The sequence below is a fragment of the Lissotriton vulgaris genome, chromosome 2_1, assembly GCF_964263255.1.
Source record: "Lissotriton vulgaris chromosome 2_1, aLisVul1.2, whole genome shotgun sequence".
Taxonomy (NCBI): Eukaryota; Metazoa; Chordata; class Amphibia; order Caudata; family Salamandridae; genus Lissotriton; species Lissotriton vulgaris.
The window spans coordinates 672,813,029-672,831,479 of NC_141687.1; the positions used below are offsets into that span (position 1 = coordinate 672,813,029).

General features: G+C 48.0%; 1 protein-coding gene across 2 annotated transcripts in view; it reads right to left on the minus strand.

Moving 5' to 3' along the window:
• CSTF3 (cleavage stimulation factor subunit 3) overlaps positions 1–18,451 on the minus strand; it is a 640,930-nt gene that overhangs the window by 108,985 nt on the left and 513,494 nt on the right. For both annotated transcript variants that reach the window (XM_086955867.1, XM_086955866.1), the window contains one exon: positions 11,971–12,124. In XM_086955867.1, coding sequence (XP_086811993.1) covers positions 11,971–12,124 — 154 coding nt within the window. The remainder of the gene's footprint in view (positions 1–11,970; positions 12,125–18,451) is intronic.

Below are 18,451 nucleotides of genomic sequence, written 5' to 3' on the forward strand. Positions count from 1 at the left end.
TGAAGAAACCTCCCACATCAGCCTGAGGTGAATCTACCGGGTCTGGCACTGGAGAAGCCGGATCCGGAGCTATATACTGGTTCCATTCGTTATCAGGATCCTGATCCTGGTTGTCACCTGCTTCATCCTCATCCGAGGTATCTACTTGGACTTGTGTCTGCCGAGGATATTCCCTCTCCTCTTCCCCCTGTGAAGGAGGTACAGACTGAGCTGCCACCACCTGTGGCTGAACCCGCGCTTGACCTTCCACTGGTCGCGACCCTTGTATGCTCCTATACTCCTCCAGCATTGCTCTTAAGTCCGTCAAAAGACTCATAGGCATCGTCACCATGCCCTGCTGTGCTTGGGTTTCCTGGTATGCGACCTGTTTTTGTGGTCGCTGCTCCTGCCGATAATAATACTCCTCATCTTGGTCAGAATCATGGTATTTTAGATTCAACTGAGATGGACTGTATGCATCCCCATACATCTCATTCTCCTCCTCCGAGTAGTCCTCTTCGTCCAACAACAGGGCTGGAGGTAATGATTGCACCTTTCTAGGTGAAGTCATATCCGGAGTTATCCTCCTCTTCCTGGTGCCTTCTCTAGCACCTGCCGTCGACGGCGTCATAAACGAATCCACCCTCTCCATATTTGGGACCGTCGACGAAAGTACCTTCATTGTCGACGGGATCATCATCGTCGACGGGATCATCATCGTCGACGGGCTCGTCATCGTCGACGGGTTCATCATCGTCGATGGAACTGTCATCGTCGACGGGCTCGTCGTCGGCGACGAGATCGTCGTCGTCGACGAGATTGCCACCGTCGACGGAATAATCATCGTCGACGGAATGGTCTTCGTCGACGAGGTGGTAACCGTCGACGTAGTCATCGTCGTCGACGCTGTCGTGGACCCAGTCTTCGTCGATGGCATCGACGGCGAAGTCCTCGTCGCCGCTTTCGTCGTTGGATGGCTCGTCAACGACTGAGGAGACAAAGTCACCACAGGGGCTTTAGAGCCTTTTTTGACCACTGTAGAGGCCTCTACAATTGGTTTTTTGAAGGACTTAGATACTTTCTCCTGATGTGAAGGCCCAGCCGAGCTTTCATCCAGTTTTGCCTTCTGCACCTGAGGTGCTTGCCTTTCCCTCTCCTTTACACTCTCGTGAGGAGATTCGCTAGGCCCGGGCTTGCCAGACCTATCAGAGGTCCCACGCATAGCCTTTGAGGGGGGTTCAGATGAAACTTCCACAGATGATCCACCCCTCTTCAAAGATGTCTTAGAAGATGATGATCTGGCATCTTCCTCGTCACTAGATACCACTACTTCCTTCCTTTCTAATTTCCTGAGACAAATTAGTAGTCTTCCTTCACGATCACGGAGGGTTTTCACAGACATCATCCTGCATATTTTACAACCCTCTGCCTTACGGTCGGGGTATAAACAGTATGAACAGTCCTTATGTTTATCCTCAGTATAAAGTCGTTTTTTGCCACAAGTGGCACAAGGCCTGAAAAGGCTCTTCTTTTCCTTATCAGCCATAGTAAAGCTGAAAGAAATCCTGTCAAAAAACTGCTTAAATAGTACCTCAAGTAAAAGTTAGAGCAGAGCTCTAAGGAGACTCCCTGTCACCAACGATGCGGTAGAAAATCTGAGGCTCTGAGCTTTGTCTGGAAGGTTCCACAGGGTGAGGCTGAACTGATTGGTTGCTAATGTGACTTTTGGGTCTTTTTACATAATGACACCAATAGGCTACAAAATATAATGAGGCCTAGGCCTAATTTTTTACACCTACTAGGGTGTATTTACCTAGGTGTGTGTGTGTATATATATATATATATATATATATATATATATATATATATATATATATATAATTAATTACCGAGGCTCCCATTCCGACGACGGGGAATGATACAAGCAATGGGAATCTATGAAAGTTCCAATACTGGAGTAACAGATCTAACCAAGGCTCTCCCCGCTGCAGAAAGAGATCTTGCACCACGTCAGAGTGCAGATGCCATTCGTGATCCATCATGCACCGGCGGCTGAGTTCGTCTACCCTGGCGTTCAGAGACCCTGTCAGGTGTTGAACTACCAGGGTCACGCCCTGTTGTTCCAGCCACTGCCAGAGGCGCAGAGCCTCCTGGCAGAGGGTCCACGACCCCACCCCGCCCTGTTTGTTGCAGTACCACATGGCGGTGGTGTTGTCCGTGAACACCTGCACTAATCTCCCCCGGACAGAGGGGAGGAATGCCTTCAGTGCTAGACGAATCGCCCGCAGCTCCAAACGGTTGATATGGAGCCGGGCCTCCGCCGGAGATTAGAGGCCTTTGATCTCCGCCTCTCCCATGTGGCCTCCCCAGCCCTGGAGGGACGCGTCCGTCACAACTACGTGCTCTGGTTGGGGAAGGGAGAGGGATCTGCCGTTGATCCAATCTCGGTCCGTGAGCCACCACTACAGCTGCCTCGCAGTGCCCTCCGAGATCAGGACATGGTCGGACAGGTTGCCCTGATGCTGGGCCCACTGAAACTTCAGGTCCCACTGCAGAGCCCGCATCCGCCATCGGGCGTGATGCACCAGAAGGATGCAGGAGGCCATCAGCCCCAGAAGCCGCAGCGTCAACCTGACCGAGACTCGCGATAAAGGATGCAAGATCAGAATCAGAGCCTGAATATCCCGAACCTGCTGTTCGGGAGGATAAACCTGAAACTGCGCCGAGTCGAGAACCGCTCCGATGACGAGGAGCTTCTTGGAGGGGCACAGGTGTGACTTCGGCACATTGATGGAGAACCCCAGCTGGTGCAGGAGGTCTGCCGTCGTCTGGAGGTGGCTGACGACTGTCCGGGGCGAGCCCGCCTTCAACAACCAGTCGTCGAGGTAGGGGAAGACTGAAACCCCTAACCTGTGCAGATGAGCTGCGACCACCGCCATCACCTTCGTGAACACCCGTGGGGCGCTGGTAAGGCCGAAGGGGAGCACGGTAAACAAAGTGCTCGTGGCCTACTGTGAACCGCAGGTAGCGCCGGTGGGCCGGCAGGACAGGGATGTGGAAATAAGCGTCCTGCAAGTCCAACGCTACCATCCAGTCTCCTGGGTCCAGGGCAGCTAAGACCTGAGCAAGTGTCAGCATTTTGAACTTCTCCTTCCGGAGGAAGCCGTTGACGTTCCGAAAATCCAAGATAGGGCATCGGCCCCCTTTGCCCTTCTTGGGTACCAGAAAGTAGTGGGAATAGCAACCACACCCTACTTCTGGCCCAGGAACGCGCTCGATGGCCCCCTTGTCGTTGCCATCGCCCTGCCCAGTGAGTCGGTGGTATCCAGCCCACACCGGATAGAATAACGTGCCGCATCTTGACCCTCCGCAAGGGTTTGGGCGAGTTTAGCCTTGACTTCCGTCGGGCATTTTGTCAGCACGTTCGCGACCGCGTCCCACAGAGAGTGGGTGTAGCGGCCCAAGAGGCATGCGGTGTTGGAAGACCGCAGTCCCAAACTCAGGGAGGAGAATACCTGTTTGCCGTATTGCTCGTACCTCTTGGATTCCCGATCGGGGGGAGCCGTCGGGAATGTGATCTGGGAGTTGGAGGCCTGGATGACCAGGCTCTCGGGGGTGGGATGGGTGGACAGGAAACAAGGGTCGCCCGGGGCGGGCGGTGGCGTCTGGCCACGTTCCCATCTACAGGCGGACCTGTGGCGGGCCTTGACCAAGTTCCCAAAAGTACGTCAAGCAAGACCTCATTAAACGGCAGCAGAGGCTCAGCCGAGCTTGACTGGGGTTTAAGGACCTCAGTGAGGAGGTTAGTCCTCACAGCCGCGACGGGGAGCTCAAGGCCCAAAGCCCTGACCACCACACTGTAGGTTGCACCCTCCTCCGTAGCCACGGTAGGGGGTGAGACAAAACCAGTGTCTGGCGAAGTGCCCAGACCACTGGCATCCCCAAGTTCACCTGTCCAGTCCTGCTGGGACTGACAATCACGTGTCAAGAGGGTCCTCAGACCCCTCCCAATACGCCTCATCACCCATCTCCTGAAAATCAGGATTGTCAAAGGATGGGTCCGGTTCGTTGAAGTAGAACTCTCCAAGCGGCGTCGAGAGCGGCGCCGTTCTGATGCCGGAACCGGATCGAGGGAGGCATCGGGGACGGCGTCGCCCGAAGGCGTCGCCGGAGGTGACACCCTAGGGACCGGCACCGGTGAGGTTGTCAGGTCAACCGGTGACGACCCGGATCCGGAAGCGGATGCAGCGGGGCCCTGTGGCGCCGGGCCTGAAGGCGGCGTCGGGGCCGAAGCACCTGCCGGCATCGGGCCGAAGCACCCGCCAGCATCGGGGCCGAAGCACCCGCCCCCCAAGGGCCCCCAGACGGGACCGCTGAACCCGAAGGCGCCGTGGAGCCCGTCGTCGGAGAGTGGGACCTCATGGCCATGAGGAAGCGCTCAATCTCCTCCGGCGTCGCTTGCTGCCCAGGGACCGGAGGGTATGAGGCAGGCCACGATGCCTGCGACTCCGACGGAACCGCGTGGCCGGTGTCCCCCGAACCCCCAGCCGCGTCGCTTGAGCGTCGGGGGGATTCGGAAGAGCGATGAAGTCTCTTCGACTTCTTGTGCTTTGAGCCCAAAGACCGATGGTGACTCCCGGAGCTATGATGGCTCCGACCCCGCGACCAGTCCCTCGACCTCCGTCCGGACCGGGACCTCTCACGGCGCGGGGCCGACTGCCGGAGCTCGAGCCACTTGCGGAACCGCTCCCGCCTAGATTTCGACGTCAGGGTTCGGCAGTCGGGGCAGGCCTTGTCGTCGTGGTCGACGCCGAAACAGTGAAGGCACAGGCGGTGAGGGTCGGTTACCGACATCAGTCGGTCGCAGTCCACACAGGGTTTGAATCCAGGCATCCCTACCGGCACCGTTCGGAGTCGAAGACTTCAAAAATGATCAAAAGGGATCGTAAAAAGTTAGTCAAAAATCGACTAAGGTACCACTTTTTCCGGATCTGCGCTGCTGGTGCGGAAAAAAGAAGAACTGACGTCAGCCCGCGGAGGCGGCGTCTAAGTATTCAGACAACGTCATCACGGTGCCCACGACACCGACAACGGACGCGGAGCCGCGGACGACGCCTACCGATGCACAAGGGTACTGCTACGCAAAAAATTCCGGATCCAGTCTGACGCCTGGGGATATTCTAAGGTAAGGAATCTAATACTAACCTTTCTTTCAGATATATCTGTCAGTATTTGTGGGAGCTTGGCCAGTTTGTCGATAATTATACCACAACTACAGGTGACCTGCTGTTGAAGTTCTGAACAGCCGTGATTATGTCTAGTTTGACGTTTATACCTGTGATATGTTCTGCAATCAAGTTGATGAGGACTATCTGCACCTCCATTTTATCGGATTGAAAATTTAGAACCCTTGTTGCTTGCTCCAGTGTACTTAGCAAGGATTGCTCCAGGGGGCAGTTGGTATCTACTGGGTAAGTATTCCCAATGAACCAGCCTGTATCTCAATCCTACTTACCGATGAAATTGTTATCGGAGGTGACACCATGTGGGATTGGTTTTTTATTAAGAAGCTTCCTTCTTTTGAGTTGGTTCTAGGAGTCAGGTTTAGGGAAGTAGAGGCTATCCCTCCTTCTCCACCTGATGTCCATCCCCCTTCTCCACCAGATGTCCATTCCTTTTGGGGAGATGATTGATGGAAATTTCCCTTGCTTGTATGTAGCAGTTATATCTGGTTTTATTGTATTAATTTCCAAGATTTGAAGGAGATTGGCGTCAGAAGAAAAAGAGAGCAGGTCCAAGCTTCGTCCGGATTGGCTACCTGGCTGCTTGGGTTTTTTGGGGGATCTTCAGTTGCAGCATTATTGTTACCCATTTGTAAGCTTCTTCCTTTTTGTTGTTATTTCTCGGGGGATACGTTCAGGTGGACTTGTGCTGCTGTGGTTAACTGTCTGCATGCTGCAATTTTTCTGTTTTAACTTTGCTTCGGTCTGCCTCGGGGGGAAGTGAGACTCTTTTAAGTGAAGATGGACATGTGCAGTTGTTTTGGGCCCCCTGGGCTGTAACGGTCTTTTTTTCCTGATTTGTTTGGCATTATGGGGCTAGGCAATTCTGATATCTCTTTTGTTGGAGCATAGATTGCGGCCATTGGGTCCTTTAGGAAGTAAAAATTCTGTTTTCCATTTTTGAGAAAATTGAACTGTGTGGGTTCTGGTGTTGGTGCTTCAACTAGCCTTTCTCTCGACCTGGGTGTCTTACTTTTTTTACTTGAGGGAGGGGTATTTTAAAATGTTTTCCTTGTTGCCAATTGGCAAATTTTTCCTGATCTAATCTTCCGGAATTTAATGGCTTTCCCTTATTTGTATAGTTTTTGGGAAGTGTATTTAAGAGTCTTTGTTTCCTCTATTTCAAGTTACGTTACTATACTATTGTTGTTTGTGGCCAATCTTCCTATCATTCTCTGGAACCCAGCTAGGACTTAAGCTGGGGCTTGGGTGAAGTTGAGCCTCTTGTATTTTACTCGTGGCTGAGGCGTCTCTTGTTCAATGAGAGTGCCTGAGATTGCCTTGAAGCCAATGAAGTAGCTGCACCGAATCCCCAAGCACAAAGTTCCCCAGTGCGCTCAAAATCGGCTGCTGATGTTAAAAGCTACTGGCGATGAAGAAATTCGAGTGGAGAAGTTGAAGAATGGTGGATTTTAATGGGACGCTTGAAGAGCGTGAGAGGAGAAGATAAATAGACGAATGGATGAGTGCCTGGCGGACAGAAAGACAATATGCTGGGCAGGAGGCTGGACTGGAGAAGGACCAAGAGGGTGGAGGTTGAAGAGGAAGGAGCACCGGAGACCAGGAGAACTGAAAGAACCGAGAGCAGGGCACACTGGCAAGCCGCTAACCACCCCCATCCTAGTTGGGCTGCTTCCGCTGACTCACCGGGTTTGCTCTCAGTATCCGATGCCTGGGCAGGGGTAAGGACAGTCAAGGTCGAGGCGGCACCGACACAGGGAGAGTGTCTGATGCATTCTGATGCCGCCCCCCTGCTGGTACTCCTCTTTGTTAATTGAACTTATGCTCAGCTCAGATTGCTGGGTTGAGCTGATGCTGAGACTTATTTGATGCTTGTTTGGTATTTTTCGCCTCAGCAGGAGGTGCCTAAAATCGGACTGGACACTCCCTGGGGGGCATGAGCTCTATACAAGCTCTAGCATGCAGTGTTGCGTGGTGTAAGCGTAGCCTGGACACACCCCTGTCTCGCGGCTAGTCTTGCTGCCAATCTGATGCCCAAGCCGCCGCAACCTCCGCTAATGCCCCACAGTGGCCTTTCAACGGCCTCACAATTGGCAGTGGCACAGCCTCTTGCGGGCTTTAGTCCTCCAGCCGGTCCTTACCTCTCACGATGACTAGGTAAGCAGCCCTATGGCGTCAAAAGCTGCTCTCCTGCCCCACCTCGCGGCCGCAGCAACTGGAAGTAAGGCACTCAAGTTCCACAAGTTCACCCTTCAAGTCGACCCTACTAGCCCACCAACTTCTGAGACACAATATAACTGACTCAAAACAAGGTGAATGCATTATTTAAGCATGCAGACTGATTCCCTCATGAAGTATCGTTAGGCGTAAATGATAGGCTTATTTTAATTAAAAAGTAAACAAATGCAGAAAAGATTTTCCTCAACATGTGTGCGATGTGTAGTTTCTTTTTTACTGAAGGGTACACACAGTTGCAATGCATTGTCCATTTTAACTTTTGGGAAATCTGCCAAACTAAAAAGTCTGTTTTAATCTATTTCACTTTTTGTAAAATGCATATTGCCACTGTTAGCTGTTTTGTGGCGCTCTGCCAGGGAAGGATGTGAAGTGGAAGGTGGTTGCATGCAGACGCTCATGGCACACCTCAGTATTCCCACGGATCCTTCTGTACAACCTCCTTGAGGTCTTCCTACAAGTGGTGGAGGGCAGGTAGTGGTTGGTGGACGGGGTTGCGCTAGTGGGTGGTGAGGGAATCAAGTGGCTAGTACCTTCAACAGGAATGGCTGAGTGACTGGTGACGATAATTCCATGCGTCTGACAGGCAGAAAAAAAATTACGGAACTAATGGTACCAATATATATTAGCCTTACAGATTTCCTCCTGAGGAGTGTTACCAGAGCAGTTTACAGATCTGGGCCTGGATTTGCAAAGGGAAGACTTTTAATTCACCTAACCTTAAAATGTTAAACTTCATCTTGAAATAGGCAAGTTTTGTAGGTCCGGCTGTCGAGTTTGAAGCTCATGCCCGTTGCTGAAAGTGAAACTAAAAGCCCAAAATAGAAAATGCAGAGGTGCAAGTCCGGGGCTGGCATAAGTGCACTTTTGGCAGTCTATCATAACAGGTAGCTGTGTGTGTTTTTCACATGTTCAGTAGCATTACCACTTTCAGAGTCCAGCAGAGAAACACTGAGCACCACAAACAGGACTAATATTTCAACCTTCGAGACCAGGTCTATGATGGGGAAGCTGTCTAGGGCTAGGGGCGGGGGCAGAGGTCCCGGTCTTGTACTAAGCACACATATTCGTTCAGACCCATAAGCAGCATCGGGAGAAAGAGCATGTGTGGTTTCACTCTCAAGCTCCAACGATCATAGTGTGCAACTCCCAGGAGATGCCCGGGGGTTGGTAAGACGCAACCAGGAAGCTGGGAAAACGTAGTCAAAAAGTTGGAAACTAAGGCTCCATTGAGGTTAGGGACAAGAGAAAATCAGGGGATGTTTGGGAGTCCACAGGAAATCGGAACCCAGGCAGTAACAGAAAGGAGATGATCAGGATCTAGGAGATCAGGAGACAGAGTTAAGGAGAACTCAGGAGCAGCAAGACAGCAGAAGGGCAAGACCGAAATTGGGAGAAAATCACACAGCTGCTGTGGTTAAAGCATACCGCACTGGCAAAAATAAAATATTTTATAAATTAACAAGTTGCAGCAGATGTGCGTGCAAGTCGGGCGAGCAACTCTTTTTGAAAAGAGCACGCACGGCCGCCATTACGAATAAAAACTGCCTCGGTGAAGCCTAATGAGGCACTGGGGAAAAACGGGCGTCGCGCAACAAAAGAAATGCTGCATGGCTACCACTGTTAAAGTCCAAGCATGGGGTGTTGCATCGCAAAAACAAACAAGCGCAGGCGCGAACGAAAGTGAAAGCGCCAGGATGTTGAGCCGGCAAGGAGACCGTGAGCAGGCTAATGTAAACAAGCACGTGCGTGTCCCTAATTACATGACCCCTGCGCGCGTGTTGCTGCTCGCTCCCGCAAGGAGAATGCCGCCACATGCGCGAGTGTGTGGAAAAGAGCTGCCCAATTTCTAAAGGTCATCTCCTAGAGCAGCGCATGCCCGCTGCCTAGGCGAGACCTAAAAATTGGAAACCAATTTAATTAAATGAACAATGCATTGATCAAACCATGATCATAATTACAAAACGTTTGAAAAGTGAATCTAGAGAGATTGTTTGGAAAGAAATTTCAAAATATGCCCCAAGGATCAACTGAGGTGTAAGGTTAATGTAATCAATGCTCATTATCAGAAATATGCGAACACTTTAAATAACTTTTTTGACAGTTTGTACCTTTTTACTGCACTTTTATTCTTTTGGTAACCTTTCCAAGATGGCCACCACAATTTTATCACCCACACGCTAGTCCTTTTTTGATTTTTTCTTTTCTCTTTACTAATCCGATCACACTTCCTGTGTCACTGATACCGGCGGGTGAAGCTCGCGACTACTGTATTCATTGTGAGTAACTGAAGAGCTTTTCACACTGGTAAACGCTGTCTAACGCTGCACGCGGCTTGGTAAACTCACTCGCGTTTTTAAAGTATGTTTTTCACCCTACGCCTAACGCTACACGCGGCTTGGTAAACTCACTCGCGTTTTAAAGTATGTTTTTCACCCTGCGCCTCTCGCGCTGCCAACGCTGCACGCGGCTTGGTACACTCACTCGCGTTTTTCAAGTATGTTTTTCACCCTGCGCCTCGCGCTGCTACCGCTAGTCACTTTAATGATTCTATCTATGTTTACCTTCACCTGGATTTCACCCTACATATATCGCTAGGCACTTTTATACGTTTGTAGAACACTCGTTATCACACGCTTGTAGATTTTACCGGCACCCTGATTTAACCCACCTAATGTAATGCACCTGCTTGTACTTTATTAGTGTCCAACTTTATTTGTGTTAAGTTTTGTATTACCATTATACCGATTGCTATGTCTGATTTAATTGCAGAGGCTCCCCGATGAAGGGCTTGCCTTAGCCCGAAATGCATTGGAGCATTGAGATAATTTTCTTTGGATGCATTTACTGCGAAAAAATTGATTGATGAAACTCAAAAAACTGATGGATGAATGATTAAAATTCACCTTTTTGAACTTCTTTTGAATCACTTTGGAGTCTCACTTCCATGAGAACCTAATGGAGTGCCCGACACTCAGGGATGTCACTATGGCCTCATGGTGACACATGATTTATCATTATCAGAAATAGCCACCAGAAGTTCAATTGCTCCCAAATTTATCAGGTTACTGAACATCTTACTCCTGACCACTCGAAAGAGCCCCAAACTACAAAGGTTAGCTTCCCAGATACAGATCACAATTGGGAGACTGGCAACAACATTCTTCAAGCAGGGCTCTACGCAAATGCCGCCAGTTCCCATTATTTTGTCTGCTTATTCAGGAAAGGCCTTGTTGCTCTTTATGGCTCCGAGACCACAACAAGCCAGCTGGTCTGACCCATGAGAAGCACTTCAAGTTCTTTGGTTCATGTTTCAAAAAGCCCCAGGCAGATTGAACACCACAGTTTTGTCCTCCTCTGATCCTGTGCAAGCCAGTTGTGTTCTGAGATTTGTGGTGGGAAGCCTTCCTTAAGGTGGTCACTAGCCAGAAACTGATCTTAATGCCATATCTGTTTAATTCCTTTAGTAAAACCAGTCCTCTTTTGGAGCACGCCCTCTCTATTTTCTGTAAACACATCCCGTAAATCTCTACTGTAGGAGGCATTTAAAATTACAGAATCTGAATCCGTGTAGTGATCTGTCTGCCCTAGGAGTGGTGGACCATACAAAATGATAATGATTCAACTCCCTCCTCTGGAAAACCAACTCTGGCTTCCTAGTGATACGTGGTGCAGCTTGGCTGAGAACAAGACCGATTCAAAGAAAATTCTGACTCTAGATAAGTGACTGGCTCTAAAGCCACTGCAGCTATCAGCACATAAATGTACCAGTATGAAATCTTATCCATCCATCTCGTTTTCTCTTTCTGGAGGCATCAGATTGCCTGTTTCAGATGCAACCCTTCTATGATTGAACTAAACTTGCTTAGCCAGAAGCGTACAGTGTTAACTGCACCAAAAAGAAGTTTGACTTGAGGTACGTCTAGGCTCTTCTAACGCAGTCTGCATCTGTTGTTCCAGGACCTCTGCCTCACTCCATGCCACATTTGTAGGCAACCCTCCCCCACCCTTAATGTTTACATACGTCTCCCGTGTTGTAAACTGGAATTGAGTTTGGGTATGCATTTCATGTCTGGACAGAGGCTCTGCCTCCTCTACATTTACCTGCGTTAAATTTCCTACCCTGAGTTGCAGACCCCACATAAACATGAATGCAACACCTCAGTCTTATTTCCATACTTGTGTGAAACTAAATAATGGTCTTGTGGTGTTTCCTTTATTGTGCGTCTGTTTGCATACAGGTTCTAGAGCAGGCTTATAAGAGCGACTTTTTTTTTATAATTTAAAAAACTGCTTTCGATTAATTCACTTTCTTGGGATGAGGAAATACTTTTTATGCAGGTAAATAGCTTATGATTCTAGATGTAATCTACATGCTGGCCATCAAAAAATTATTTACCTGTGATCATGCATTCTGGCACAAGCATTCACCCATCATACACAGATCTGCAAATGTAGACCACAAAACTATTTCCATAGAAACCTGAATGACGCATAACCTTATGGAACTTACGAGCTAAATGTCTTGGTTGGAAAGGAATCATTTGATTTGTGTCTGGTTTTGGGTATTCTGGTTTTCTATCCACTTCATCTTTTAAGGAAGGTGCTGTTGAAGGTGTCACAACAGGGTCTGGAAGCATGTTTGAAAACTTGGCACGAGAGACATCCTTAAAAAAAATGAAACAGCTTTATTTTAACATTTCCACCTTGGCTCCCACTCAAACAACAAGCTATTAGATTAATTTTGGATTTAAAACATTGATACTAAACCAGAGTACTACATCTCTAGTGGTCTTGGGAGTGCCTTAGGTGTGGTAGATTACAGATCACTTAACAGTGGTACTAATTCTCCAGCATCACTATTATTCATTGTTGAACATCTCATCGGCAAGCACGGGTCCAAGCTCTACCATTAGAAAATAATCAAACCATGTGACCCATGAAAAAGCCAATGCTAGAAAACAAGACAATTTGTAAAATCCATACAAACTCGCACACAAAAACCCACATTTTGAGTGAAAATGTAAGAGTATGACACCTTCGCACGTCCTTGTTTAAATGTACTAAATCCCTGAGAACATTTAAAATCCAATTTTATCAGTAAGTTGCTTCTCTTTTTAGAGTAGTTTTTGGACTCTAGCCTTCATGCTTTAGAAGATAAATGACCATCCTCTGAAATCATATTTTCTTTAGAACTAAAGTTCTATTTTTCTTAACAAATTCATAAACGTGCATTCTTAATATATAGTTCTTCAGTTTTATGGTTCACAGAAGCCTACTTTAACAGTTACAATATAATGACAAGTGGAGCTCAAATCAAATTAGAATAAATGGTTAACTGCCATTGTTGTAGTTTTATGATTAATGAAACAGGGTCATTGCTATGCACAACAATGGATAATTTCAGTGAACTCTAGAGCCTGTATTTGTCAAACGTACCAGTATAAAATAATTTAAAAGGGTGTGAGTAATTTAAGGAATGCAAGATGCGCTCACACTGGTTCATACACAAATCCAAGTTCCCGGGTCTCACCAACCTAAGTATGGTAGTATAGTGGGTGAGAGATTTTTTTCTCAATTATATTCAGTGCAGTTACACTTGACAATGGCTATAAATGTGTTTCAAATTAAATGGTAAGAAAATGAGACTGCCTCTGAGAAAAAGAAAAGGTATTAAATATGGGGGGGGAGGGGGCGTTACAACTATCCAACAATGAGTCCATCAATTATTCTTTAAAGGAGGAGGCTAGGAGAGAAACAGAGAAAAAACAAACCAAGATGTTAAAGGGAGGATGAAGAGAGGGGGAATGAATCAAGAAGTTACATTCTTGGATATCGTTTGAAGTGCTGCATTTTGAGTTTTTATTTCTCCTGAACTGTAGACGTCTTCTTGTAGAAAGTCACAGGTATGGATATCCAGAGAAAGATTGAGGCAGGTGAGAGTTACATTTTAGTTTCAAGTCTAAAATAGTTTTTACTACTGTGATTGTGATTTCTTTCAAAATTTTCTGTAGTAGGGATGAGAATTAAGGTGGTTAATTGGTGCCATTACCAACTTCATGTTTACTGCAAGTGGAAGCCAGTGGAGCTTTCCGAAAACAGGTGATGTGATCAACCTTTACTTATCCTAACAAACGTCAGCCAGTACTTCTACTTCAAGAGGTGCCAGGAGGCTTTTGTGGAGCTGTTTATAGACCTCTATTTGTGGTGGTTCGATAGTCTGGCTTTTGGTTTGTGAACGCCTTCAATAGAGAAGATAAACATACACATTAAACAAGAGTGGGATACAGAAAGGATTGTTGAAGTACACCATAGGGAATAAAGACAAGGTCTGAGTAAGAAGTCCCCTAACAAATTCCTCTCTATTATTTAGGAAGGAGTAAACCAACTGAAACCCCTATTCCAAAGGCAAATGAGACATTCCAGAATAGAAATTAGTATTTGGAGTTCAATGGTGTCGAATGGTGCCAGGAGGACTAAAAGATGAGGAAACCGGTAAAATAATTATTCAAGATGCAGTGTATGTCTGCAAGTATTGTTGTGGTGCCAGTCTCTTAGCTTCATTCTTTTCTGAAGCTAGATCTGTACAGTGCTAAATGATTGTTGTTTTCAATGAAAGTGCCAAGTTGCAAAGGCACACATTCATTTTTCAATAACGTAGTAGAGCAGGGCAAGTTGGTTACAGGTCAGTAGGGGTTAAAGTACTTTCAATTGACTGCAAGATTTTAAATTTTTTAATAAGGGTGTAATCTGTACATTTTTAAATCAGGAAGGAATCTTCTTGTAATGATACCCTGTTCTTGTACACTATTCAAGCACGAATGGAGGTTGTCAAGGCAAAATAGTTATTTCAGAGATTTGAATAACTATTCATTGCTCTTCTGAATTGGGTGTCACAATAGACCATGGTTGAGTAGCAAAGTGGAGGGGCATATCCACACTGACGTGTAGATCTTGAGTGAGGGGAATTTGCTTGTAAAGAGGTTGTGAAAGTCTAGACATTTGCTTTAGATGGAGTAGTTTCTTTTCTGTAACTCCAGTTCTGTACTAGGGGTATCTTTGTTATAGTCATAATCTAGTGAATAGTCCCTCCGATGTGCGTGGACCCCGGAGCAATCAAAAATAATCTTTTAAGATGTCTTCTTTGCAGTCCTACATAGACACTTAAGAGAAAATCAAGACAAATAATGCACCCTAACACTTCCAAGGCTACAAAGGCCACCACTTTATCTAACTAGTGAAAAGGATAGCCAGCAATGTCATATTTTACACATTTTACCAAGTTTCCTTCAAAGAGAAAACTCCCCTTCACCAAAATCCTTGAAATGATCGAGATGAAGAGTTGGACAGACAAGCCCCCATAGGCTGCCATTATGTGTCTGGAAAAGGGATACCGTGCCCTCGGTATCCCAGGATGCACAGCCTAAGTCCTTTAACTTTCAGTTCTTTTTGAAGGTGTATAAAGCAAGGCCTGTAGCATACATTACAGTACCATTTTCCCCACCGGGGAGGAGGGTAGGCGCTCATGACTATAACGATACCCCTACAACAGAACTGGAGTTACAGAAAAGAAACTACTTCTTCTGTAGTAGGGGATCTTGGTGTATAGTCAATCTAGTGAATAGAATGGCAAGCCCATCCCAAACAACCAACCCAGCGGTGGAGAAAAAACAGACAACACCTCTATTGTGCAAATAGATTTCTCAATGAAGCCTGCCCAACCTAAGCATCTGCTCTGGCATCAGAGTCCAGACATTAATGCTTAGCAAAGGTGTGGACCGACTTCCAAGTGGCAGCCCTGCAGATCTCTGCAATGGGAACATTACGAAGCAAAGCTGTTGTAGCTGCTTTGCCTCTGGTAGAATGAGCCTTAGGCTTACCCCCTAAGGTCTTGTTAGCCTTCTGATAACATAACTGGATACAGGACACAATCCACCTCGAGATGGACTGTTTCGAGGTGGCAGACCAGTCCTGACCCACCCATAATTGACAAACAATTGGTCTGACCTACGAATGTCCTTGTTCTTATCCAAATAAAATTTCAACACTCTCCTGACATCCAGGGAATGAAGAGACCTCTCCGCTGGAGTAGAAGGGTTCTGAAAGAACGTAGGAAACGTTATAGTCTGATTGACATGGAAATCAGAAATCACCTTAGGAACGAACGTAGGGTGAGTACGCATCACAACCTTAGCAGCATGAAATACAGTATAAGGTTCTTGGCAACACAATGCCTGAATTTCACTCGCCCTGCGTGCCGATGTAATGGCCACAAGGAAGGCCGCCTTCCATGACAAGTGCTGCAGAGAAGCCTTATGGATAGGTTCAAAAGGCTCCGGGACAGCACCACATACAGCTCCCATGATGGCGAAGGACGCCGAACAGGAGGAAACACTTTCTTCAATCCTTCCAAAAAATCTTTAATCACAGGGATCTGGAAGAAGGATGTCTGTGAAGGGCATTTCCTATACGCAGTTAATGCTGCAAGGGAACCTTAAATCGAAAGAAAATTAAGGCCAGATTGAGCAGAATGCAAAAGGTATGGAAGAATGACATCTCCCTTGCAGGTCTTCAGATCATAGTTCTTGGAAGTGCACCAGATGCAGAACCTCTTCCACTTGTAGGCATAGGAAGTCCTAGTGGAAGGTCGCTTAGCCTCCTTAAGTACATTCATGCAATTGTCCGGCAGATTCAGGTGTCCATATTGCACTATCTCAGGAGCCATGCCGCCAAACTCAACGATGAGAGGTTGGGGTGCACCATCTGTCCCCCGAACTTCGCGAGAAGGTCCGGCCGACACAGCAGCTGCAGGTGGGGTAGGAGAGACCGGTGAAGCAGGTCCGTGAACCACCACTGTCGGGGCCACTCCGGAGCAATGAGGATCATCCGCGCTCTGGAATGAGACAGCTTGATGAGCACCGCCAGAATCAGGGTAATGGGTGGAAAAGCTTACAGAAAGCTGTTTGACCAGCTGATCCAAAGCGCGTTCCCCCCAGAATTCCCGGTTGGTAATACCTGGAGGCGAAGTCTCTGCATTTTCTGTTTTCGACATTGGCGAACAGATCTACGTCCGGAGTGCCCCACCTGTCGAAGATGTTTCTTAGCACTTTGTCGTTTAGAACCCACTCATGGTTTTCTTGTACCAGCCTGCTGAGTGCGTCCGCCTGCGCATTCTGCACACCTGGCAGTTGGGTAGCCGTTATCGTCAGTCCTCTGGCTAGCAGCCAGTGGCAGATCGCCTGCGCTTCTTGTGACAGTGTGCGCGATCTTGAGCCCCCCTGCTTGTTGAGGTAATACATTGTGGTCGTATTGTCCGTCTGTACAAGCAAGGAGTTGGTCTGGAAGGACGGATGAAAGGCCATCAGTGCCAAGTGGACAGCTCTGAGTTCCAGGAAATTGATTTGATACGTGGATTCCGCCGGGGACCACATTCCCTGGATCTGTAGATGGTCTGAATGCGGCACCCAGTCTTGGAGAGAAGTATACGTGACAATAGTCTGAACTGGAATGTCCTTGTGGAATGGAACCCCTTTGAGGAGATTATCTGCTGAGCACCACCATTTCAGGGACTGTTAAGCGTGAAGGGACAGCCGGATCCTGTCATCTCAGCTCCCCCGCTTCTGGTACCACTGATCCTCCAGACATTCCTGCAGCGGCCTCATGTGGAGGCGTGCATGTGGTGTGAGGAAGATGCAAGAGGCCATCGACCCCAGTAGAGAAGACACCGTCCTCACTGTCGTAGATGGAACCGCCATGAGAGTCTGAGCCTTCCGAAGGATCGATAAGCGTCGCTCCTCCGAAGGAGAAACGCTTGCTGAAAGAGTATCGATGGAGGCTCCCAAGTACTGTAGACACTGGTCAGGAGTCGGAACAGACTTGGACATGTTTATGTGTAACCCAAGCTGTCTCAACAGAACGGCCGTCCTGTTGAAGTGCAATTGCGCTTCCTGGAAGGTGGAGGCTTTGATCAACCAGTCGTCCAGGTACGGGTAGAAAAACACCTTGTTCTTTCTCAGGTGAGCCGCCACCACTGCCATGCACTTGGAAAAAGTCCTGGGCGCAGACTTCAGTCCAAACGGTAGTACGGTGTACTGATAGTGATTTGTGCCGACCAGAAATCGCAGGAACTTCCGATGTTTCCGTGCAATGGGCACATGGAAGTACGCATCTTGCAGATCTATTGCGCAAAGCCAGTCTCCTCTTTAGAGTTGAGGATAAATCTGGTGCAGAGACAGCATACGAAACTTCTCCCTGCGAATCCATTTGTTTGCTTGTCGCAAATCCTGAATGGGCCTGAACTCGTTCTTGTCCTTCTTGCGCACCAGAAAGAACCGGGAGTAAAGACCCTTTCCCCTTTGAGACAAAGGGACGTCTTCTATCGCCCTTTTTCTTAACAGGGTATTGGCCTCCGTTTGGAGCTCGAGCAGCTGGAACTGCGAGTAAACCGGTGGAATCGCTGGAGGAGGGCTGACGAAACGAAGACTGTATCCATTGCAAACAATATTCAGCACCCACTTATCCTGAGTAATTTTTCTCCACCCTGCCAAGTAATTCTGTATGCTTCCCCCTATCGGAGCGTGTAACGGAAGAGGGGGAAGTAGCACCTCAGGGCTTAGACCCGGCCGGGCCCTTGAGCGCCGATGAGGACTGCTGTCCGCCTCTACCCCTCTACCCCTCTGGAATGGCTGCTGCTGGTACTGCTGCTCTTGTTGACCAGCTTGACGACCTTGCCCTCGTCTTTGAGATCCATACCGCCTCTGGAATGGGCGGAAGGACTTCCTCTGCTCCTTTGGTTTCTCCAACGGCTTTAAGTGTCTCTACCTCAGCCTTCATGCGGGTCATCTCATCCGCATGTGACCCAAAGAGAGTCGATCCAGAGAATAGAAAATTAGCGACTCTGTTGCACCTCCGGTTTGAGAGATGTCAGGCGCAACCAGGCATGTCGTCGTAAATTGATGCCATGGCAGTAACCATGAGCCGCCAGGAGAGAGGCG